The 24,871-nt window shown below is 38.0% G+C and overlaps 1 protein-coding gene across 1 annotated transcript in view; it reads left to right on the top strand.

The window, feature by feature from the left end:
• Positions 1 to 24,871, top strand: part of ADAM22 (ADAM metallopeptidase domain 22) — a gene marked incomplete at both ends in the record, with an annotated part of 132,212 nt that overhangs the window by 76,605 nt on the left and 30,736 nt on the right. Inside the window, 11 exons of the mRNA XM_080611025.1 lie at positions 4,246 to 4,309; positions 4,948 to 5,017; positions 9,361 to 9,431; positions 10,627 to 10,701; positions 13,389 to 13,460; positions 14,422 to 14,588; positions 16,588 to 16,672; positions 17,137 to 17,227; positions 19,055 to 19,106; positions 20,863 to 20,962; positions 24,714 to 24,785. Of these exons, the coding sequence (XP_080467151.1) occupies positions 4,246 to 4,309; positions 4,948 to 5,017; positions 9,361 to 9,431; positions 10,627 to 10,701; positions 13,389 to 13,460; positions 14,422 to 14,588; positions 16,588 to 16,672; positions 17,137 to 17,227; positions 19,055 to 19,106; positions 20,863 to 20,962; positions 24,714 to 24,785 (919 nt within the window). The remainder of the gene's footprint in view (positions 1 to 4,245; positions 4,310 to 4,947; positions 5,018 to 9,360; positions 9,432 to 10,626; positions 10,702 to 13,388; positions 13,461 to 14,421; positions 14,589 to 16,587; positions 16,673 to 17,136; positions 17,228 to 19,054; positions 19,107 to 20,862; positions 20,963 to 24,713; positions 24,786 to 24,871) is intronic.

Raw genomic sequence — 24,871 nt, 5'->3', positions numbered from 1 at the left:
GTTCCTTTATTTCTTATTTTTTTTTAACTGAGGACATATGACAGTGGCCAAGTATTGTTTTAAGATAATTTGTTATAGCGATAGAAGAGTAAATATGGCTGCAAACTTCCTATTCTACAAGAATAAAACCCACTGCCAGTATTGACAGGAACCATAGAAAGTATGTTCTTTTCTTGTTGCTATATGATGTATTTTATGTTTTTCATCTACTCTTTACAAATGAAAATGTCTGTTTAGAGTTTCTCTTGTCCTATCCATTTTCTTCACAGAATTGCTGTCCTTAAGCTGTGTGCATGGGATAGTACTTTGGTACAGTAAAATCTTGGAAAATCTGTAAAAAAGGACATAAAATTGTGCAATATTTTTTCTTAAATACATAATTTTTGTAATAATGTAATTAAATCATCTGTCATCTGAAGGTTACATGAAGCTGTGTGTTGATCGTACAGATTTTGGACCTGCCTATTTTTGGCACTATTGAAAGCTGCTAGTCAGGTTTTCAGAGCAACCAAGTAACTTCATTGTCTGTTGAATCTGGGAATTATGGGATCTTGGAGATTTTGATGCTGAGATCAGCTTAAAAAGTCATGAAACAAACGAGCCTGTGTGGACATTACCTGAGTTTTGCCTTTTTGTGAGGAAGCAGAGCTTAGCTGATAAAAATCTTATTGTCTGTTAACTATTCTGTAGGTTTGGTATCAGCCATGTAAGTACATATATTTAAGTAGTGTCTTTCCTTTCTATTTGTATATTGTTAGAAAGGGGGAGAATGCATACAGAAGGCTTGTCATCCTTGCACTAGTCTGATTTACAGCTGTTACAATCAAGGTTGAACAGCTCAAGAAACCCAAGCCCAGTTTCAGTATGGGCAGAGAGTCTAAAAATAGTAGTAGCATCCTAATGCATCCTGAGCCACCGCATGGCTTCCATTAGCAGTGATCCATTAGGTCTTGGCCCCTGCTAACTCCGAAGAGAAAAAGAAAAGCAGAAAGGAAGGAGAGCCTGCATATGTCCTTTCCTGCCCTCCTTTTGTGGGCTTGTTCTTAACACTGACCCTCTGGCTGCTTTGTGTTCTTAAATTGCCTGATATTCAAATTGATCCCTTCTAACACAATTAAGTGGTGAAAGATGCTTTTGTTTTTACCTATATAATTCAGCTCTCCCTTCATACAGTATGAGAAAGTGATGTTTTGCTGAGCTGTATTAAATTCAAGCTTCATGACAGTGCATTTTCATCATTACACCTAGGTCCTCCACAGCTGATTTTATATGCTAAGTAATTACTAGAAACTCAGATCAACAATCAGAGCTTCTTAGCTCCAACCACAGTTTGTTGCATCTTGCTGGAATAAAGGAAGCTGGGGAGAGTTATCTTCTAATAAGGTCTGCAGGGTGGGAACTTTGCTTTCATCAATTTTAGGAAGTGCCTAAGACTGGACAGATGCCTTCAATACAATAACAAGCTTCATATTCCCAAAGTTCATGCTAATCTCTTTTCTTATTAGTACCTCTCAATCTTGGCTATGACAGCAGGGTTTTTCAGACATGTGAGAAAGTGTTGTGGTTTTTTAATCATATATTATGAGTTTTTCTGTTGATAATGTCTATGTTGTTCCTTTTATAAGTTAAACTAATCAGATGACTGGCTGTCAGAATACTTGAAATAATGATTTTTTTTTCTCTTCTTAATGACTTTGCAAATGAAAAATACATCTCTGCAACCTTAACTCTGAGCAAGCCATTTTGTTTGCATTTATTTTTTGTTGTCTGTGGGATCTGCAGTAACCACGGTTTCCTGTGAGTTAACACAAAAAACTTTGAATGCAAAACACTCTGGTTGCTGGGATATAAATAAACTATAGTCAGGCACGACTTGCAGTCCCATGTTTCAAGGCGAGTCGCACACACGTCAGGTTGGTCTATGATTTTGCTGCCTACTGGTGGTGAATATAGAAACTGCTGGTATTACTGCAAATTAGAGTTTAATGACTACAAATCTGTTTATTTGAAGAATATATATAATCAAAATTCAGGGTTTTAAAATGGCCTGTGTTTTGCTATTGCTTTCTCTCTAATACATGTGTAAGCATGTGGTTTGTTCACAGAGCACAAGGCCTAAATTCAGTTAGAAACAAGCCATGAACACTTTGAGTGGGCAGGTCCCATCTGTAGGTCAGCTATGACTATTATTCTTGTCACCGTTGAGTGACTTGATCAGAGATCAGTGCTGCTGGGTGCAACAGTTGCGTGAGAAGCCAGGTTGCTGGTAGTGCTTTGTCGTGCAGACTATGCTTAAGTGAAATTGCAATTAGAGAAAAGGAAGTTTTGTCTCATTAAGAGCAGCAGGATGTTCCCAAATCTCATTTTATTCCCAGGCAAAGAAGCTTAAGCAGGTGCTGGAATGTTTATCTTAAGCTTTGTGGACAATATTTTATTTCTAAAGAATAAGCACAGGTAATTTGAACGGTGAAACAGCTTTCAATTGTAGATATGATCACGCTTGATGTGTGTTAGTCAGTATCCCAAGCTACTTCTGTGAATCCTACACAGTTAACCCCATAAGTGAATGATATTAAAAGAAGTATACTCATCAATACTTGTAATGGTTTACAAGCTTAATACATATATTCTTACATTTCTTAATAATCACAGTATTTTACTGATTGCATCTGGTCCTTTGCAGAATCAAAATCAATTTTGCTGATTTCAAAAAAAAAAAAAAAAAAAAGAAAAGCTGCAGAAGAAAAAAGAAAAGCATCTGGTTTTCCTGTTTGTAGTCCCAGAGGTGGTTTTTCGATGCCTAAAAGTTTGCTGAAGAGTAATCAAAATAAATAAAAAATCTTGCTTCCATGCTGCTGTAATGTACTATGTGCCAAGTTTGAACTTTTATGGCTGAGCTTAGAGCCCTTAATAGTGGCACTTTGATGGGGACATGCTGATATAGCCTAATCCTAACTATGCATGTATGGAATGTCACTAAAATGAAGGCAAATTTATTAAAAATGAATGTCGGAAGAATGGTGATGTTATAAGAAATGCCATTTCGTCTATGCTGTTACAGAGTAATGTCTGTATTAACACTTTCTTTTAAGGTGCAATTCAACCGTGCTTGTGCATCCTGCATTATGTCAAAGGCTAAACTTCAGTACACTCTTTACCTAAGTAAACTTAAGGTAACACTTAATAGAAAGCATTCTTGCAGGAATGGACCTTTCCTTTGCTGCACATTCAAATGGTAATGCAAAAGCATCTGGTGTTACTGTCACAAACTATCTTCATTCATTTAAAAGACCTTAACAAACTGTTAAGGCTCTCTAAACTCTGGATTTAGAGTTGAACTGTGTTTTGGAATTAAATGTAGACAATTGGTGACTGTGTGTCTGCAAGCAAAGTGACAGATTTTCTGAGATACAGAGCAGTGGCCTTGTCATGAATGACCTTCAAATTTCTGTGACTGAGAAGGTTTTATGCCATAAAGAAGGAGACTATGAATACATTGCCAGAACCGTGGGTATGGTAGAAGTGTTGGTCTGTTGTATCTCTTTTCACCACAACCTATCTAAAGCCTGTCTGATGGGATTTCCTATCTTCGTTCCATGAATATCGTATAATGTCCATAGTGATAGAATATTGCATATAGCCATTAATGTTTTCTAGAAATATAAACTTAAACTAACTCGATTTAAAAAGAAAATACCATCTGTCCTAATTATTGTTGCTGAAATGCCCAGCCCAGCCCTGAACATAGGTCCAAAGGAGTCCATTATGTTCTTTGTATTTGGTACTATATGAAATGCTGAGGAGTTAATCAAAACCATTAAAACCGAAGGATCAGTTCAATTTAATAATGTTTTATTTGGGTGAAGGCTGTTCACATGTTCCAAATATGTGTGTTCCTAGAGAGGTTCCTTATTTCCTGTTGCAGGTAGATCTCTATTGCATGGGAATGAGGGCTCTGAACTGGATTTTCAGTTGGCTAAATTAGTCGATTTTGGTGATGTTTGTATGTGTTGTAGACTGTCTCTGGGGAAGAAAGAAGAGTGTATACAACCACGGGAGAGAATATGTTTCTGAAGCAAAGAAACAAAAGATTGACTCAGAATTACATGCAGTTTCTGAAACTGTTTTAACTGCTTCCTTTCATAAATATTTACATTTTTGAAACATATAAACTTTTAAACTTACTTCCATGTTGCACTAGTATTTATTTATTAAATCAGTATTTACATTTCTTGCTCTTGACAGTGGGATGTTCTATGATGGAAATCATACTTACCTTATTGAGCCAGATGAAAACTACACTTCAGATGTAAGTAGAACTTACCATAGTCCTATTGTGTTGTTTGTTAAATACAGGTATTCATGGGTCCAGGGTAGGCATAAGGCTCTGGGACCAATCCCCTCATTCCCAAACTCATTTACCTCACATGTGAGTCCCCATCATCACAAACGAAAGCACACCTCTAAAAATTAAGTGTTGGTAAGTATGTATGTGTGTACTCTGGATGTGCAGTGCAACACCAGTGGGTGCTGAGGGTCCCTTGGAGCCAGCAGGAGAAGCCTGTGGCTGCCCTGTCCAGGTCTCTGGCACTTTCTCCTCTGGATTCATTACATCCCATGCCTGCTGGTTCATCTTCAACTGCAGTTCAGCAATTGCTGTGACTCTCACTGATGTTCACTGGGCAGTTCTCTTAAACCTTGCTCCAAGCATGCTCAGCCACTCCTTTGGACGTACTGAGATATTTCACATAAAAGATGATTAACTGTTGTGTTAGCGATCACATCACAGTTGGGAAGAGGAGGAGCGAGTAGAATATGGTGCCTTGCAACTTGCATGTTCACTAGAGTAGGTGTTGGATAACAAGGACCTTTGAAACTGTTTATTTAATGCTCACAGGGTGTATTAGTTTATCCAGGTTTAATACATGCAATTATTTACTATTTCAGGATGACTTCCATTTCCACTCTGTTTACAAATCCAAGTTGTTTGAGTTTCCTTCAGATGACCTGCCATCTGGTATGATTTTTTTAATATTCATGACTTACTGACTTCTTTTAGTCTGAGGCCAAATTTGTTAATCGTATTTGATAGATAATCTTCTGATAGTATATTGTTTATTTGTATATCTCTTTTTTTTTTCTGATTAAATAATAAAGCACTGAAAAAAAAAAGAATCTAAACCACTGAAAACACTGGAAAAGAACATGAAACACTGAAAAAACCTGAATCCAATGAATGAAACCTTTACTAGACCTTCATGTTGTGGTGTATGTTTCTCTTAACAGGTCATGCAGTCTGTGGACTGCATTATATGCTAGTATTTGTAGACAGGAAAAGACTGAGGTGATGATGAAAATAAACCCCAGTTTGCAACTGGTTTATAACTACTCATGGAATTTTCCTATTTTAAGATAGAGGGTGAGTACCATGGTGTGACCATAAGCCTGGGAAACAGGAACTTGCCAAGTATCATTGCTGTTCAGTGACTGTCAAATCTCCAGTCTGTTCAGCATCTTTCACAGTACTGGCTGTGGTGCGGGTCGTGCATTTCAGTACAGATTAATTTGGAGGCAGAAGTGGTTTCAAGTGCTGGTAGTGATCAATCCCACAACCAGTTTATATTGTGTGTGGAGGGAGAAGAGGGTTTTAAAAAAATGAGTTTTGATCTGAGAAGTTGGCTTGTTAATTGAAGTTAAAATTGCAGTATTTATGGCATATCCCCATTCTGTCAAGGGCTTGCCAGTTTTACAGATGCATTTTCCTACTTTACAAAATGTATCCTAGATAAGTAAAACTGTCCTTCATAGACACTGTCATTTTGGTACAAATAACCTCTAGACTAATTTCTTCAGGAGAGTTATAGATGACCAGCCAGCTTGTTGCAAACTATTTGTTCTATGCTGTTAGTCAGATCTGGAATATTACAGTGCTGGGTACTGCACATAGATGGGTTCTTCCCAGGAGCACAGTGTGTGCAGGTTTGCTAGTTGTTAAGCGAACTAGAATAATTCAGAGAAGTAATGGGAAAAAAAAACCAAGGGAAATTGTTATAACTGGGTCACCTTGATTTCAGTTCTGAAGAAGGAATCTTTCTGAGTCTAAACAAAACAGTATCCCAGCTTCGTGCCTCATGTCCTTTGCTGATGATTGCCCAGGTGAGGTGGAGGAGGTGCTGGGATGGAGGGGCAACACGAAAGGCTTATACGGTGCAAAATGTCAACATCTGTATCATGAACTTTCCTATGTATGTGCACCTTAGGTGCATACCGTGGTTATTCCCTGTACTTGTGGAGAGGGTAGTGTCATGTGAACAATTTATTGACTATAAGGCCAAATAATAAAGTGCATCTTTTGTCACACTTTCTTGAGCATGTCATTTGAAAGGTTGGAAATAATGCAACCATTGCTGAGTTTAAAATAAATCTTCTGCCTTAGGTTGTTGAAGTATGAGACCTCTAGAGCTGGTATTTGGTAGATATCTATCAGCTGTTCTGTAAGATTTCCCAATAGTGAAATTTCATGTTTTCAAGATTTTGGAATAAAATTGTTTCTGCCTTTAAAATTCTGAAAAGGAATTAATTACAAGTTGAATCCACCAGTTTAATACACCAAAGCATGTTGATTAAAAAAAAAGTACTACAGCAGAACCACTGTTAGTAGCTACCACACATCAGTGTTTCTTATATTCCTTATTACTCTCTTAATATATCAATTTGCCCAGTCTAAGGAGATCTTTTCTGATGTTAAGATTTTCTTCTTGTCTTTAAAAGAGTTTGTGTGGAAGCTAAGATTTCCACTCAGCACTGTGTTAGGAATGGAATGGGTGTTTCATCAGCTTCAACACTGATGTTAGAAAGGGAAAAAAAAGCAAGTAACAGGCATTACTCAATATCAATGATAGTAAAAGCACACACTGTTATACCACAATTTGATAGCAATATACGTCTTACATTCTTTTATGCCTTGGGTATTAAAAAAAAAAAAAGCTATTGCAGAAAATAATTAATTATACTGTACTTTGCAATGATCTGAAGAGGTAATGAGGACTTTAAATCAGAAAGCTTGGATGGATGACTTGGCATTTGACTTCATAATTTAATAGACTTATTTTTTCTCACAATCTGTACTGAGACACAGTGCAGTGACATGGTCTTAGAAAACGCTATATTATTGAAAGTGTTGTTTTTCAAATCACGCATAACAGAAGCCCTTTTGAGGTCGTTTGAAAGGTGTGTAGATGTGGCACTTTAGTGGTGGACTTGGCAGTGTTAGGTTTATAGTTGGACTCAATAAAGTCTTTTTCAACCTAAATGATTATATGATTATATGATTCTATGAATCCTTATTACACTTTTTCAAGGTAATATATTCCCAACAAAATTTCCAGTAGACTTTCTCAGCTGTCTGCATTTCCTGTGATTTTGTTGGTCGTGTTCTTTTGCCTGAGGCTCCCTCGCTGGGAACGCACCCTGCATGAATTCATCCAGCTTGTGAATGATAGTGCAGTGTTACTGTGTGTTAATGCATTAACATTAATGGCTGCATCATTCCCTTCTAGAGATGACTGACTGCCAGTGGTGGGTAAATGGTCACATTTGCTGGTTAAGTTATTTGAGACCCTAGGTACAAATTGTAAATTATTGTTTTATTTACTGAGAAGTTGTATTTTTATCAGTTTTATTAACCATAACACAAAGTAAATCAATCAACATATGTAAAGCATAATAAAAAAAAAGTGTAAAAAATTTTCAAGATTTAGTTTCTCATCATTGTGAGCTTTAGGGACTGCAGGTCTGCAGGCAATAAATGAGGACCCTTGGATGTGATTTACTTTATTTTAGGTCCATTTTGTAAACAAAATCCTCAAGTGCATTGGTGTAACCATGAAAACACTTGTAAGCAAAGGGCCTATAATTGTCCAGACCCCTCCATGAAAAGATATCTTCAAACTTCACACACTAAAGTAACAGTAGAATCCCCAAGACTTAGCCAGGAGTACACCAGTTACTCATGCTTTGCTTTCCTAGTTTGTCTTATCATTAAGTAGCTGCTCCAGGTTAAGATTAGCACTTACTCCTGGTGACATTTTGTCAGATAGGCAATTCAACTTTGTGTTTTAAGGTTTTGCTGATATGGCAGCCCTGTCAAATTCCTATCAGCATTGGTTTTAACCCTGTTGTTTGAGCCACTTGCAGAAATTTCACAATTAATGTGCAGCAGGTGGGAGGTGGAGCTGTGAGAAACTTTCTTGTCCAACCAGCAAAACTGTTCAGGATTTTCTAACAGAACCAAAAGCTGTGTACAAAGGTATGTGAACTGGCAGTGCCTTAATTTACACAGCTCTTAGAGTACTGTCTACTTCTCTACAGGACTGCTAAAATCACTCTGGAATATCAACAGCAGTTTTCAGTTCCTGGAGACTGAAAGAATGTCCAAAGCTGCAGAAAGCACAAAGGAGGGGAAGTAGTCAAGGGAAAAACGGAAAAAATAACATTACAAAATAAGCAACTGCAAACCTTTAATTTATGTGTCTCAAAAAAAGACCATCTTGGGGTTATATGAATAGTAAACATGCTTATACATGATAAGGGAAGAGATTTCTGGTCTATATAGGGAAAACTGAGGCAGGGATTATGAATCTAAGATTAAAGATGGAAAAATACTTCTTGGACATTTAAAAGGGTGACAGCAAGTATTGTCTCTGCTTAGTTTATCATGTGCCCCTTTCCATGAGTGGCTAGTAATAGATTTGATGAAAGGGATTTGGCAAAAGAACAAACTACTTGGTGCTTATGATTAGAGGTTTAAGAAGTTAAAGACACAGTGGGATTAGAAGGGAGGAATATTGTATTGATTGTGAGCATTGCCAAAATCTCATAAGGTTACTCTCAACTCTAATATATTTTGCTTTGTGAATGTAATCGTCTTAAAGCATTAATTCTGCCTTCCATGCTCCTCTTACTAATTTAGGTAACTATTGCAAGAGCTCTGTGACTGTCTGCTGAATTCCTGAAAATGTGATTCACTCCATGGAAGCACTGTGCTAATAATATTACATGCTCAATGTTGGTGAAGTTTTGGCGTAGAACATCTGCTGTGCTTTCTGAAGCGTGACACCCACAGATCATCTGTTTCAGCAGACCCAGATTATCACTAGTAGAGTTTTTAATAAGAACTCTGTCACTGGGAAGCATCTGTAACATTGCTGCCTTTATAGCTGGAAACTTGAAAAAATAAGTTGCTGCCACAGCTGATGTGTGGAAGAATGCCATAACTACTGTCGTGTGGCATCAGGGTTACTGATTATTGAGCTATATTCTTGTAAATATTCAATGTATTTGCCTGTGTTTTCTGTTTAGAGTTCTGGCAAATGAATGCGACATCACAGAAACTTGTTATAAAGCCAAGATACAAAAGAAGTAAAAGGCAGGTATGTGCCAATACGCTTGTTTATAAATAATATGCCATCAACTTTATTTTGTGCCTGCTGAATTAATTCGTCCAGATGGAGTGCTGCTGCTTGGGCTGGTTTGGCTATAACAAAAAGAGGTATGTAATGTTGACAAAACATTGTTGGGTTCTCTTAACGTTGCCTACCTGAAGAGTTATAAAGTTATTAAGCACTGCTAAATTGCAAATGGAAAAGTAGCTAAAATATTTTCTCTCATTTTGAGTATAGTGTTTTAACATTCACGAATATTTTTTACGTTGCAGTGGTGTTAAGTAGCTACTTTATCTCACTTGACTTTGATTTAAATTTAATTTCCTACACTGAGTGTTCATCCCCTGTTTATTAAAGTGGGAGAGCCACTAAGTGCAGATGTTTGTACCCTGGGAAGATAGCAGCAATTCTTTGTATTTTAGGAATGGAGTTCCAGTGATGGGACAGATCAAAACAGAGCCAGGTCAGGGGGGCTGAACAGTGCAGGCAAAAATGAAATACTGAGAGCAGTGGGAGGGGAAGATGACTTTAACATCACTAATACAAGCCTCACAGAGGCAAAAGAAAAGTGAGTAAGACATTGGAGCATTCTGGAAGTCATTCCTGAGGGTCTTGCTTTATATCAGGAAGTTTGCTGTCTTTCTAGAAACTAGGCATTACTCTGCTTTTTTGAGTCATAACAACGTAGTAACTCTTCTGGAAAACCCAGTTAAAAAAGGTCACCATGAAGAAACTCAGTCATAAATGTTTCTAAATGCAAAGCAAGCAGAACACAGAGGTTAGCCCTGTGTTCGAGCAGTGTGCGAATAAATAATAAAGTTGTTAGACAGTTTTTTCATAAATAATTCAAGAGGGTTCCCTTTCTCTGTGGAAAAAAAAAAATATAGCTGACACGAGCTATTTATAGGCCTCACTGGGGATTCTCTTTCTTTAAAAAAAAACCCAAATTTGGGATTAGATTTCATTGTTTAAGGTCATAGAAATGTCCTGGTGGAGGTGAAAGAATTTGTAAAAATGATGCAACTAAGCACCAGAAGTTTCATCAGTATCTGAGACCAGAATTGAGACAGTAGAAAAAATGTGTGCGTGAGAAGTTTGGTTTCTGAAGCCATTTCTAGTTATCAGTTATGTTCTGTCTGTACACTCACTTCTGTATACTGTCTTACACTTTTATTCTCTGTAGGTTCGTCGGATTCCACGTAAAGTTGAAGAGGAAACAAAATACATTGAGTTGATGATTGTAAATGATCATCTAATGGTAAGACTGACACACTTCAACATCTTACAATTATCATTAACATCAATTTGTCTTAATTGGTCCATAAAGGATAACAATACAGAACAATGTATGGCCAGAATAAATTCAGTATGCCCTTAAGAGAAGAGGGTATGGTTTCATTAACCATTGATGAAATTGCTTCTGAATTTTGGCAAGGTAATTTCACCAAGAATGCATCCAGGCCTGAGTATGAGAAAGAAGGGTCATAAATTAAAGAACCGTGTCATAAAGTAACTAATGCCAGTATAACTTAAGCTGATGATTTTCTTTCTGGCTTTCTTGGGCACTTATCTTAGCTATAGCCACTCAGCAATCAATAATGCAGTTATTGCAATTGTGCAGCAGCTGCTGACAATGGGGAGATTAATACTGACTAGATTTTTTTTTTTGATATGTCCAAATCAATGTAGAGAAAATTATTTTGTTAAGCTTCTATGCTTTCTCTGGTTAAAAATAAATAGGCTCTTTAATGTAGTGGAAAGAGATATAATAAAGATTAGTGTATTGAAGAAAAAACAGGCTCATTCAAGTGGGAAAAGTCACAGATCTGTGTCAGCGAAGTGAAGATTATTAATAATTAATGAAAGAAATATCAAAGGATATGGGGAATTCTCCGTCACTTGCAGTTTTCAAATCCAGACAGTGTATTTCTGGAAGATGTGGTGGTGTCAAACACAAACAATAGGATTAGATCTTGAAGTAACTGCGTGAAGTTCAGACTGGTGGTGCCCCTCCAACTGGTGGCATTAGTTGATTTTATGGTCCTATATGGCTTTAAAGATCAAAATATTTCTATACATTTTATCTATGCTTGCTTCTACGTGCAGCTTCTCTCGAGCAATACCCAAATTGGCAAAAATATCAGTGTACCAAGGAATGTGCCACTGTCCTTGGACAGTGTACTGCTCCATTAGCTCAGTTTGGCGAGCATAGCAATAAATTCTTGGATTAAATATATTGAATACTGTACGCAGAATTCCCTAAATCAGTGTCATTGTGTTTCATCCTGAATACATGAAGCCACAACATTCCCCTTGGGACCATATCTGTCTGGGTTGGTTCCTCTCAAGGACAATGCTTCCTAATTTTGGTTAATTGTAGGTACTGTGCGAGTCAGTCCATGTATGAGTTTATTCCCTGAAGCAAATGCCAATGAACATCTATGGTCAAAGAAGATGAATAATTTCCTCCTGTGTGAAGGAAGTGTCCTATGTCTGGTCTCCCCCCTTTCTCCTTGGCCTAGGCTAGCATGTGGATTACTCTCTGTGCGTGCAGTCACTGTAGCTCTTATTGACTCTCAATGAGCACACTCAGTGTGGAGCTGACACCCTGCAGAGTCGGAGCTGTTTTCATCGTTCAGCCTCCCTGTGTGCTTCCAAAGGGAGCAGTGAACCTTGAGCTTCTTCTGGTCCGCAGAGCCATCTGTGTGCTACTAGCCCTCACGGCCACTGAGTGCTGCAAGGGTTGTGGTGCCCTCCTCTCTGGTCTTCTCAGCTGCTTGTCCGACCATTGCTTCCATTCAGGGAGTAAAGCTTTTGAAACTCAAACATTGAAACGGGCTTATAAATTAGTATACTGAGAATGTTTCAGTAGGCCTTCAGAGTCTCTAAGCATCCTACAGTTTGAGGTTTTAGTTACAAATAGAGACTTGAATAGTATACTTACTTTTATTTGGTCCCATGCGTAATTATCTATGTATTTTGTAGCTTTTTCATTTAATCCTTTCTGCCATTTTTATCCTCACAGTCCTGTCCTTCTGTATTTTACTTTTTTTTTCTAGTAAGTGTATCTTATTAATTTTTGGTGCTTTTTTCCCCATTCCTGTCTGAAAGCATGCCTTTTCCGTCCCTTAGTTCCTGGGCACTTCTTTGTGCCTCTAGAAGATCCTAACTTCCAGCAAATATGGAAAACTTTCACTCCAAAATCAAGCATCACGAGGCACAAGATGGTTAAACATTTCTGAATATCTTGGCCTAAATTCTGCTAAGATACTTGTGACTTTCATACCCATGGTGCTCATTTGTAAGTGGTTTTTTCCTGCAGATAGAAGTACCTGGACAACTATCTTCAATGTCAGCTTTATAGCACTGTATTACAGATTTCAGTAAATGTGCCATTGGAGTCTGATTGCTAAAGTGATATTAACCAGTTACTGTGGCATTATGGGGATGTGAAATTGTACATGAAGAAACACAGATAAGAGCTTAAGAGAGGAAACTGAAAGAAAATAGGAAGTCTGATAGGTTAAAATATGGGTGCAGGCCCACTCAGGGTAACACCTTCAAAGAAATCTCAACTATGGAAGTTGTGTTTCCAATTTCTGTATTGGCATTTGGAATTAACTTTAAAATTGTCAATAATAAAGGTAATGAAAATGTTAACGGTATGTTCCTGTTTCTATAGCATTTTTCAGTGAAGATCATAGAGTACTTTCCAAAACAGGAATTAATAGATCCTCACAACAGCTGTTGTAAAGTATATTAGTAATGTACATTTCTAAACAACTTTCTACTATTGCTCATTAACATTGCATTCAGCACAGGAGACCAAACCTTGTACATGGGTTTTACTGTCGATGTAGTTGCTTTTTTCTTAGTGCTTATTTGGAAATTGAGTTCACTTTTGTGAGGTCTCTCTATGTAACTTGTCTGTGTTTGTTTTTGCAGTGTAAAAAGCACCGCTTATCAGTTGGCCATACAAACAGCTATGCTAAATCGGTTGTGAACATGGCAGATTTAGTAAGTATCACTCAACTAAATATTCTTTTATGTGACAGATAAGTCATATGATTCTCCTGCTGATAGATGCAGGAGTTGTCAGTTCATACCTAAAGATAACATACATGGAAATCACAAATTTTCATCTAGAAAGTCAGCCACCTGTAAGGCCTTTGTCTAACGTAAATCCTTAGAGATTTTTTGTGTCTTCAAAGATTTAAGAATCCTGCTGGATCCTTGAGCATCCTATGTTAACAGCCTGAAACCCAAAAGACAATTTGAAATTAGAAGGCTTTAAGATTTCTCCAGAAAAAGTGCATTTGAGTAAATGAGTTAGAATAGGAACATACAGGTGATTATGTGGATTATATTTGTGACACTAACTCAGATGAGCTGCTGGTTCTCATTCCTCAATCCAGGATAGTATTACTAAAAAATGGGGTTCCTGCTCTTGAAAGTATTTGGTGTGGAGTATTAACCCCAAACGTTGAAAGGATGGCCTTTTTTTGTGATTCAGCCAGCATGAAGTTAAATACTCCTGCACAGGTGTATTAGAGTGAAAAGTGTGGTTTTATAGATGACTATTTGGTATAAGAGAGCTCTCGTGTGTAACTGGGATGGTCTGGATGTTATAAAAGACCCATTAATTCCAAAACTTTAAACTAGTTGGATTGGTTCTGCAATAATTTTTCAAAAATCCCATCTCCCTTTTATGCACCTCTGCCTGTGTAGGGCTGGCATGGGATCTTTTTGTAGGCTGAGAGGGCTGATAGAAGAATTATGCCTAAAATTTAGATTTTACTTTGTTTTCAAGTTCGTTTGTTGGTTTTAAGGGAAATAAAATCACCTGGGAGAACCTAAACTGTGCTAGAACAAGCTGAATATTTAGTTATGTAAAAATGCAAGCTATGACAAAAAAGGGGTAAACCTCACCTTTATTCTATTTGACATATTATATTTGTTCATTCTGTTAATGTACTAGATATATAAGGAACAACTTAACACCAGGATAGTATTGGTTGCCATGGAAACCTGGGCTACTGATAACAAGTTCACCATATCTGAAAATCCCTTGGTGACCCTACGTGAATTTATGAAATATAGGCGGGATTTTATCAGAGAGAAAAGTGATGCAGTTCACCTTTTTTCGTACGTAACCTCATATGATGTTTTATTACTGGGTTTTTTCTTTCTTTGGGGGTTGCTTATCACAAGTGGCTGATACATCTCCTTTTTGTTGTCTGTGTAATCCACAATAATTCAGAAAATGTTTCTGATGGGGAAGTGGGGAGCAGTTAATGCGCAAACTGCCTGCCAGCGCAACTAGAGATTAGACTCTCATTTTAGTTTTAACTTACTAGGCTGAGCAGCATGCACTGTAATCCTTGGTTATTCTTTGCAATTACCTACTCCACAAGCACAACTACCTGGGAGGTTATGCCTGGTTCCGCCTCAGAGGTTGGCTTCTTTGGCAGTAGAGCACGAACAGTCCTGTTGTATTATTTTAAAACAGAAAGTTGGTTTTGAAACCAATGAGGTTTCCTTCTTAAAAAGCACTATGGCCTGCTTTACTCTTTTGAATGACCTACATGATGCAGGATTACTGAAGTGTTTCAGATCCTCGAAATAGTTTGTTCTCTAGAGAGACACGTGCTATAAGAAGAACAAGCTGTGAGGAATGTTATTTTCTCCAAATATATTAATTGTTTTGGAAATAAGATTGATATAAAATATATCTATATTGTATATATAATTATTTTTATGATATAAAATAAAATGTCTACAAAACCAAAGGAGAGGTTTGTGGCTGAGATTTTTGATCCACACGAGACAGGCCAGATGAATTGCTCTGTGGCAGTCCTTATCCCTCCCTGCTGCTTTGCGGACTGTTGTAGGAGCCTACACGAATAAACTTAACCTAAACACCTCACATTCACATGACTCTGGTAGGGTGCCAGGATACTCAACCCCAGTATCCACTCTCCCAGGATTTTTGCACATGCTTAATTACCTGTCATAGACTGTCATCTGCCATGGGCACAGCTAGTAAGGTCTGCAAGTGATGCTTGCAGATTTTGGTTTCTCTGTGTCTCAGTTCATCTGTAAAACAGTCCCATACTTCCTGATTCTTCTCTGGTGATATTGTAAGGGCTTTGGGGAAGTCTTGTTCTTATGAATGTTTGCGGATTGGCTAGGACCAACAGGGCCCTATTTGCCTTGTGACTGGGACTCTGAATGCCACTGTAATGCTAATTCCAGTGCTATCCATAACACCACCACCAGTGGTGGTATTGTTTAGAAATAAAAATTTCTGAAATTGCACCTGTGAGTGAGACATGCCTGAGCTGGGAGGTGAGGTTGGCTGGTGTGATGGTACAGTAGTTAAAAATGAACTTCCACCTTCAGCACAGTTAGCCAGTTGTGTTGTTTCTTGGTCTTTTCCTGTTTTCTTCTGAAAAAAACCCCAACAAAATCCTAAACCAGCCAAAAACTTGACAAACCAGTTTGCCTCAGCTCGGCTGGATCAGTACTCTGAAGTGGAGCAGAGTCTGATTTGTCTCCAGTAACTGGCAGTTATTCATGCTGACATGGTCAGCACCAAAGAGATGATTAAATTTAGGCTTAGAGTGCATCTGTCCGTTGGATGAGATCTGATGCAGTTCCAGGGAATTTTCACCTAACTGCATCAGTGAGCCGCTAATGCATCTCCTTTGAGTTTTAACACATCAGCACTGCCCAGCTAGACACATGTCTTTTTGGTGGTCCTCCACGCACTGGCAATGTGGTTGCCTCTCCTGCGCTCTGCCTGTAGCGCATGCCAGCAGAAGTCACTTGCTGCAATAGTCTGCAAATGAACGAAAGGCAGGTGAGATTCAGGTGGTTTGGCAAAACAGTCCCCTTCTTCTTTGCTTTCTTATATTAAATAGTCTGAGAAGGAGGAGGGAAGATGATATAACTTTGCTGGAGATAGTTTGACATGTGAGGTTTCTGAGTAGTAATCTGTTTTTTCCCATTTTATTTTGCCTAGTTTACAGTGTAATGATGACAACCAGCATTTGCAGATCAGAAGGGTAAATACCAGGCTGGATAGGTGCAAACGTCATGGACTGAGTAGGGTAAACTTTCTTTTCCTTTCCTTTTCTCAAAGGGGGAGTCGATTTCAGAGCAGTCGAAGTGGTGTAGCCCATACTGGTGGAATCTGCTCCTTACTTAAAGGTGGAGGTGTGAATGAGGTAGGTGGGGATAGTGGCATGAGCAAAAAGTGGTGGAAACTTACCTGCACAGAATTTGTCAGCACAGATGTGTTCCTCAAAATACTTTACTGCCGCTTTGATGGTGCAGTTTTAGTTCAGGGATGTTTCTATAAAAGCGATGTCTCAATGAAGAGTCATAAGTGAATAAATTCAGATATGGATTCAAATGCACTTTTTTTCAGTAGGTTCTGCAATATCCTGTCATTCATACTTATAGTCACAATGGCAAGGAACAAGCAGACTTTCTTTTACTTGACTTGTCCTTAAGCCAGCATTTGGTTTTCCTCACTTGTCCATTATCTAGCTGCTCTGAAGTAAGAACTCCGACACTGTGCATCTGATTTTGTTTGATAAAAATTGCCTTGAAATGATAAAAGCTTCACTTGTATCTGAGATACCTGTATATAACTGATGACTCTTCCTGCCTTGTTTCTTTCTTTCAGTTTGGAAAGCCAGACTTAATGGCAGTTACCCTGGCTCAGACCTTGGCCCAAAACATCGGCATTTTCTCAGACAGAAGAAAAACTATAAGTGGTAAGGTTGTTTGGCTTTTTCACTCCTTCTCAAGGGAAAAATCTTAAACAGTGAAAGATCTGATCAGTGTCCCTGATAGGTATTTTTCCCATGTTTCTCACAATAACAGAATATTTACATTTTTATTGTAATAACAGGAGGAGGCAATCACATATCATTAATTTTCCTCTTTTTAAAAGCTGTGATATCCCTCTGCCCATAATTGCTGGCAGCACTGGTGTCACCATTTCATTAAAAGTAAATTATAAAGGTGTCTGCCACTTCCGTTCATTTCAGGGAGATGGATGTCACACCCACAGACTGAATGGCTGCCTTCTTGCAGTGCAAAGGTAGAAATATGCGGTGTTAGACCTGGGGATGATGAGGAGCCACCTCAGTCCTGTTACACAAGATGGTTTTGACAACTTAGCTTTTTTGCTGTTGGCTTTGATTGAATTCCTCTTAAAATTACCCAAATCTCCTGTTCCTCTTGTAGATTACCAAAGTCTCCTGTATTTGCCACCATACTGCTGCCATTTCTCTGCTGTAACCTTGATATACAACATTAGTAACCCTTATTTGTGTGAAATGTTTTAATTCACATCTCCACACTTCCCCCAAGAAGGACCTTACCCTCCCTGCTTCCATGTTATATGAAGTCCCAGCTTGATGTGATTAAAATAATAATACGGTTCTGAAACAATAGATGATGGAGTGTTTAGTTATTGGATCATGTGTACTTATGTGGCTTACATAAAAAATTAGTTATTATATTGAGTAAAAGAACTCTGCTTAGGTAAATTTTGTTTTCAGGCATTACAAGGACAGTATATAATGCAGAGATACATCTGCATGTAATGGTTTTTTGCAGTTCGTGTAGTTTTATTTTGAAGACTATTCAGGAATGTAGGAAGGATGCTTTATGCTACTGAAATGCTCAATATTAATTTTCCAGCTGCATATTATTAACCTGATGCAGGGGCAGGACAAAAGTGAAAATGATAATAATGATAATTCTCTTTCTTATGGCTGAGAGGTGTGGAGGAAGGAGAATGCAACTGCTGGACAGAGCCTCATTTCTTTCTAATTGTACTTTTAAAATGGAAGCAATAAACTGATGTTTATGTATTACAAATTACAAAGGAAGAGAAATTACATATGCAAAACGTATGTACAAAAATAGACACAAGGCACAGTTTTCATAGCAGAGGGCTGAGACCAGAGAAAAGCAGTGCCAGGCAGGGAAGAAGGGAGGGCTGCCTTCTGCCTGCCCAGGGGTTGCATGGGGAAGGGAGGGAGAGTGGAGGAAGAAGCTGCTAGATACCGCTTTAATCACCAGTGTTTACTGATGATTTTATGCATTTTCACGTGCATTATTGATTTGGTTTGTTTTTATCCAAGCGAAGATTTCCTCAGTCACATTCGCATAGTTAAAGAAGAGAATTGAAAAATTAGAAGAAGGCTTAAAATGATTCTTCTCTTTTTTTTTTTTTTTTTTTAACTTTGAAAATTTGGAAATTGACTATTCATGACACAGGAGAAGGCAGGAGAGCTGGCTCATGAGTTACATGTGCTGGAGGCTGACACTGCAGTTTCCCTAACTTTACTTTAAAAGAAGGAAAGAAAAACGGGGACGTATTTTCAAATTGCACAGAATCATGGCTAGTTTTTGAAAGGAAGTTCTCAGCATGCAGTGATACACTTAAACTAAGGTGTGCATTAAACTAGCAAATTATTCTTTTCACCTTGTATTTAAACATGAAATGGAATTGTCTACAGGTTTTGTGATAATAAATATATTATTTTGGACCCAAAATGTAATTTATTATTTTTTTGTGTTGTTGTCAGGTGAGTGTAAGTGTGAGGACACGTGGTCTGGATGCATAATGGGAGACATGGGGTAAGGTGTTGCACTAGAGGAAAATCATGTCCTTCGTATAATAACATAAAGGAAAGGTGTGCAAACTTTTGCCTGTTGCGGTTCAGCAGAGTATTTTCTGTGAATATTTTTTTATTTTTTTTAATTTTTTTTCAGAAAGTAAGGTATTGGCTGTTTAGCATATGTAGAAAAGACGCTTCCAAAGAAATGTGAGAATAAGTGAGTTAATGAGAGGATAAGTGAGGATTTTTGGTGACTGCTGGTTTAACCCACAAAGCACAGGGCTCAACAGCCAAGCCAGGGCACTGCAAAGAGTCAGGAGCGTCTTTTTTGTCCTCCAGTTTCTGTGATAATGGCAGAAAAACTGTGCCCATTGGAGGCTGAATGTGCTTATACCCACATGTAATGTCACTGGAGAGTTTTTGTCTAATGACTAGTGAATCAGCAAATTTTTGCTGCTAGATGAAATTTAACGCTTTCTAATGTGTCTATTCAGATCTTCATATCGCCTATCTTCTGTCATGTGTATGAATTAAACTGTAGTCTAGTTTTAGGTACAGACAATGCTCCAAATTTTTAAATTCATTTCAAAGTAACCTGCAATAGCTCTGTTGTCAGAACAGTTTTGAACCAAGAAGCATATTTCATTCAAAGCTCTTTGGAAGTATGAATTTGTGCCTTTTTCACCTTGTGTACCTAAAAACATGCTAGGTAGGATTTTTCTAATTTTTGGTATGCTAAAAAAACAATCTTAGAAGCATTTTTTATTCTTTAAAAGTGATTCGTTATCTAATGGCCTATAAATTCTTTTCTGAAGTCCAAACCTGTCAAAAAATTAGGTATAGGCGCCTAGCTTTTTGATGAAGGTTGGTGAATCACACAGTCTCTGTCGTCTTCAGACCTAAATCATAAACACTATAGATGGAAGACTGATTATGTTTTGCAAGCCATCACTCCCTGGAATGAAGGATTATTTTGTATGGAATTTTTGCTAATATTTTCTCATCCAGTGATGAGCTGATACAGGAAAGCCCGTGAGACATCAAAATCTGCTTGAAGCATAAATACTTTAATGAGTAAGAACCTAAATATAAAGATCACTTAAGATACTTTAGGGAAAAATCTTTCCCTGTAGAAAGGATTCATGAAAAGATTCTCTCTTTGAGAATATGATTCTCTCATCATATTACTTTTAGGTGGTATACTATGCCTTAGGTTAGCTCTCTGTACTTGAATGAAATTTATTCAGGGGTGCACAGGAGAGGGGGAAACCAAAATGTTATCTGATGTTTGTTAGAAGCATGTTTTTAAATGGCATAACTCTATTATATAAAATATATAAAAATTCTGTAGGGCAGGAGAGCAATTTCATCTAGGAGGGAAATTAGCTATGAGCAATCTTTGTTTTCTGCAGTATGTATAGGAGGAAATAAGATAAGTAAGATCAGGCCCGTTAGTGGAACAGGTCATGTTTGTGAGAACTACACACTGTGTAATAAGATTTGTGCTATTTGGCATGAAATAACTTAGTGAAATGTTTTAGACCTCTCACTTTCTATGAGCTCTGTGTCATTGCTGAAAGGTCTTCATCATTTACTAAAATGATTTACAAATTAGAGTTACAGGCAGATAGTCACCCTGATTCTAAAGTGTGGTTTTGTACATTTTCTAAAGTAAAACATTATATTTCTCCTCCTATTTAAAAAAAAAAGAAAAAAAAGAAATGTAGTATAAAAAGCACTACAGAAAGTAATCCTGCTACCTTATTTCTGTGCAGGTATTATCTTCCAAGCAAGTTCTCCAAGTGTGATATTGAAGAGTATCATGAATTTTTAAACAATGGAGGTGGAGCCTGCCTTTTCAATAAACCAACCAAAGTAAGTATGAGCTTACTTCTATTTCTAATATATATGAAACCAGGAAGAATGAAAAGGGTAATGTTAGAAAAAAAATAGCATCTGTAATTTTGATATTTCTGATTCCCTCCAAATTTTCTGGTGACATATGAGTGAAAGTAGCTTATTTTAGTTCATAGTAGCTTGGAAATTATATTTAAATATTTTTTTAATAAGTGGTTTCATGTCCAACAGAGTTCTTACAGGCTTTGACCTAGAACCATCCCTCAGACAATTTGTTCTGAATGTTGAATATACAATATGGTGCTGAATTTATTTGATGAGGTTTCAAGTGTCTTGGTAAACTTTTGCACAGTTCATTGAAATTGAACTCATGTCTTTTGGTACGAATCTCTGGAAGCTGAAGTAAGATTGCTTTTTTTTTTTTTTACATCTGTCCCAAGATGAAGCAAAGGCTCGTAGAGGCTTTGCAGGGGGTCCACTACCGTGCAGCCCAGCAGCTTTGCAGACGCCAGCAGTGGTATTCTCGCTTTTTGGAGAAGGAAGAGTTTTTACAGTGGATCTCAGAACAGAGTTTGAAAACTCAGACTAGTTTTTCTACAGCTGGAAGAAGCAGAGCAGGAGGAAAAGCCCTGAGGAGTAGGGAACAGATGCTAGGAGACCCTGTGCCTGCTGGGTGCTTGCCACACTCCTCATTCCCCAGGTGCTGCCCACATGGTCCTTGTCACTGTCACCCAGGGTCTGTCATCCCCTCAGCTGTGTCTGCTGGGAGAGAAATGTGTCTAGTGAGAAGTTCTTGGACCATCTTAGTCCTGTGTTGGCTCCTTCCAGGTCAGTCTGTGTGGCTCTGCACGCCCTTGCCTTGTGCTGGGTAGCCCTTCAGACAGGGGAGACTGGCAAATCAGTGCTGGCCGCTCGTCCTCAGTGCCACTGTACCTTGACTCATCTGGCATGGTGCATTACCTCCCTAAAGGGTTGGGGAGAAGAGAGCTCCAAAAGCACTGGCACCCACTTAAATGACTGACCCATCCCCTCCAAATTTGCCTCTAAAATATGAAATCACAGGTCTTGCTGTATTGAGTCCTGAAAATTAGAAGTGGGGAATATCCTGAGATAGCATTTGCCTTTTCTTTGCTTCTGTTGTCTCAATTTTGGCTTGCTAAACAGGTGTATTCATGTGAAAGATGCAAAGGCTATCAAATGATTGACTGAGACATTTAAGGGAGAAAAATACAAAACAAGGCTAAAGAAACTCCACCCACAATGTAAGTGCTTCCGCAGTGGAGGATTTGCAGCAGGTTCACTATATTCCTGCTCCATTTACAGAAACATGTGTTAAAGTGTAATCAGAATAATGATTGTGACTCTTTTCTATATATAATTAATGTTATACTCTGTTTAATGTCAGTCTTTTATCAAGCAAAGGAAAGAGGCCAAGGCAGACAGGCAGTCAATGTGGAAAAAAACACCTGATAGCTGAGATGGTCACATATGTAAAAGAGAAATTAATTTCTGGAGTGATGCACATTTATTCTGGAGTGGCTGAGGAAAAAACTGCATCTTCTGACAATCACAGAATTTCAATAAGTATTAGAGAGGGGAAGAGAAAGCGTCAAATCCGGATAAGCTGAGTCTGCTTATCTCTCAAAGGTCTCATTTTCATGAAAGAACGTACTATTAAAAGTGGAGAGAAAGCACGGTCATTCATTAATAAGATGTAAGATTTCTGTCCTGGTTCATGACAGATTTCTCATTCTTTAAAATGTACCTGTGTTTTGGAAGTTTGCTTTTTCCTGTCTCATTAAAGGTGGGGAGAAGTACTGGTGGGTTTATTTCTTTGCTGAGTAAATTGTTTCCATGGTGTAATGTGTCTACTTGGGCTTGTTTTAGTGATCATGTTCCTCGACACATCTGTCACTCAAAAAACCCAATTACTCTTATCTCAGTTTAGATTGGCAGCGTTTCCAATTTTCTCTAATGGCGTGTGGAAATGTGAAAGTTAGATGTGGAAGCCAGGGTGATTTAGACTCTTCTATATATTGTTGTTTGTGTTAGTTTAAAGTTATTGTCAGTGGATGTCTGTCTAATTCACAAGGCTGTCAAAGACGTGCTTGTCCTAGCAAGAGTGGTGAAACACAAACTTATTTTTCCTTTCCAAGAAATATGAGATAAAAGAAAATTGACGTGACAAAGTGCAGTGTTCATCAGTGCTCCACTGTAAGATCAGCTGTATTCCTGAAAATTACATCAGTGACTGCTGGAGCAGATTAAACATATGCTTTTTTCAAATGAATGGATCAATTATATGACTTCAGGGGGAAAGTTATCTAATGTGCCTTTAAATTTTTTTTTTCTTCTGTTTTGTATTTAGCTGTTGCTATGTATTGCAGCAAATTGGCCCAATGTTTTAAGGCAGGATGCTCTGTTACTTCCATCTATTTGTATTGTGCAATGCAGCTAGAGACACTGATGAAGTTAAGTTGCCTGGAAAAATGTGTAGGAAGCAAGCAGTTTTAACAACTCTTTAATAATTCTTAAAGATACTTGCTTTCTTACATTTAATGTTAAATTCTACACATGCATTTCATGCTGCAGTCAAATTTCCATTTCAATAGGGGATCTAATAATAGCACATCAGCCTATGCCACAAGCCTCAGGCTGGTTTGTGACACAGCGAAGTACATGGGGTGATGCTCCATCCTGTGGACTACTGACAGAAAGGCAGCAGCCAGAGGGAAACGCGCTTTGCACCACAAGTGAGGTACTTGTGCAGATGGCTCATAAGCAGAGTGGTTTCTGGAACAATCTTATTTTAATTGGAGAACTTGGATGAGAATTTACGATATTTTAGTCTTGATGACACAACTTCATGTCTTCTTATGTAGTAAAAGCTACTCCTATGTTTTCTTATGCCCAAAGGAAATAAAACATTTTCTTTTCTTTTTGAAGGCTTACCTTTAGAAATTTTGAGAAAAAGGGAAACAACAAAACCAGAAAGAACAGAATAAAAGTGTCCATTAGAAGAGAACACAGCATGGATCCTATGTAAAAAATGGGGAATGAGTCTTCCTTCTGGGAAAGTACTTCTACAAATATACAGATTTAGATATTTTAAGTTACAGTTTAGTGGGGAGGCTGAAGGGAAAGGGAGAAAGCCTCACCAGCTATACTTTCTCATCTGCCTGTGACACATGCTTATGGAAAACTGCTGAAAGTTCTCAACTGTGGTAGAGGAAAAAGGAAGGAAAAAGCATCTGACTACAATACAAACTGATAAAGAAACCCAGCCTCTCCCCTTTCCCTTCATTGTTGAGCCACATGCTACCAAAGGACAATATTTTAATGGCTATTCCTTCTCAAGTTATGATACATGCTTCAACCTAAGACAGAGTCCTTCTCACTTGAATTCCAGAACAACAGCAATTGCAACCCTGTGAAGTAATGAAAATGTCATATTGTTTTGGTTTTTTTCCTTTCTTGTCACACCTTTTGTTTTGTGACTTCTGCTCAGACTGAATCTGCTGTAAAAATGGCACTCATGCACAGAAGACACCATGTGACTTGGCAGTATTGCTGAATTAATTCTCAGCATTGTTCATTCTCTGCACATTTCCTTTGTGGTGTTTCTAGTCTGCTTCTCCCTGAGTTATGGGTACTGTTTTTCAGTTAATTAAGTTGGAATGTTAACTGAAAAACCATATTTTATGCAGTAAGTATGACAACAATTCCCTTAGGAGAGACATGCCCTTTGATTTCTGATTTTGCCCCGCAGCTTCTGGATCCTCCAGAATGTGGCAATGGCTTTGTGGAAGATGGAGAAGAGTGTGACTGTGGGACAATAGCGGTAAGTGCAGTCTACTTTAAATTGGTAACTAGATTCTGTAGGGCTTAGTGCTGCCCATCACTGCTGTTAATATTACATGGAGGAAG

Source organism: Psittacula echo, assembly GCF_963264785.1.
Source record: "Psittacula echo genome assembly, chromosome: 2".
Classification (NCBI taxonomy): Eukaryota; Metazoa; Chordata; class Aves; order Psittaciformes; family Psittacidae; genus Psittacula; species Psittacula echo.
The sequence above is the reverse complement of the archived record's forward strand: the minus strand, read 5'-3'. Positions and strand labels throughout refer to the sequence as shown.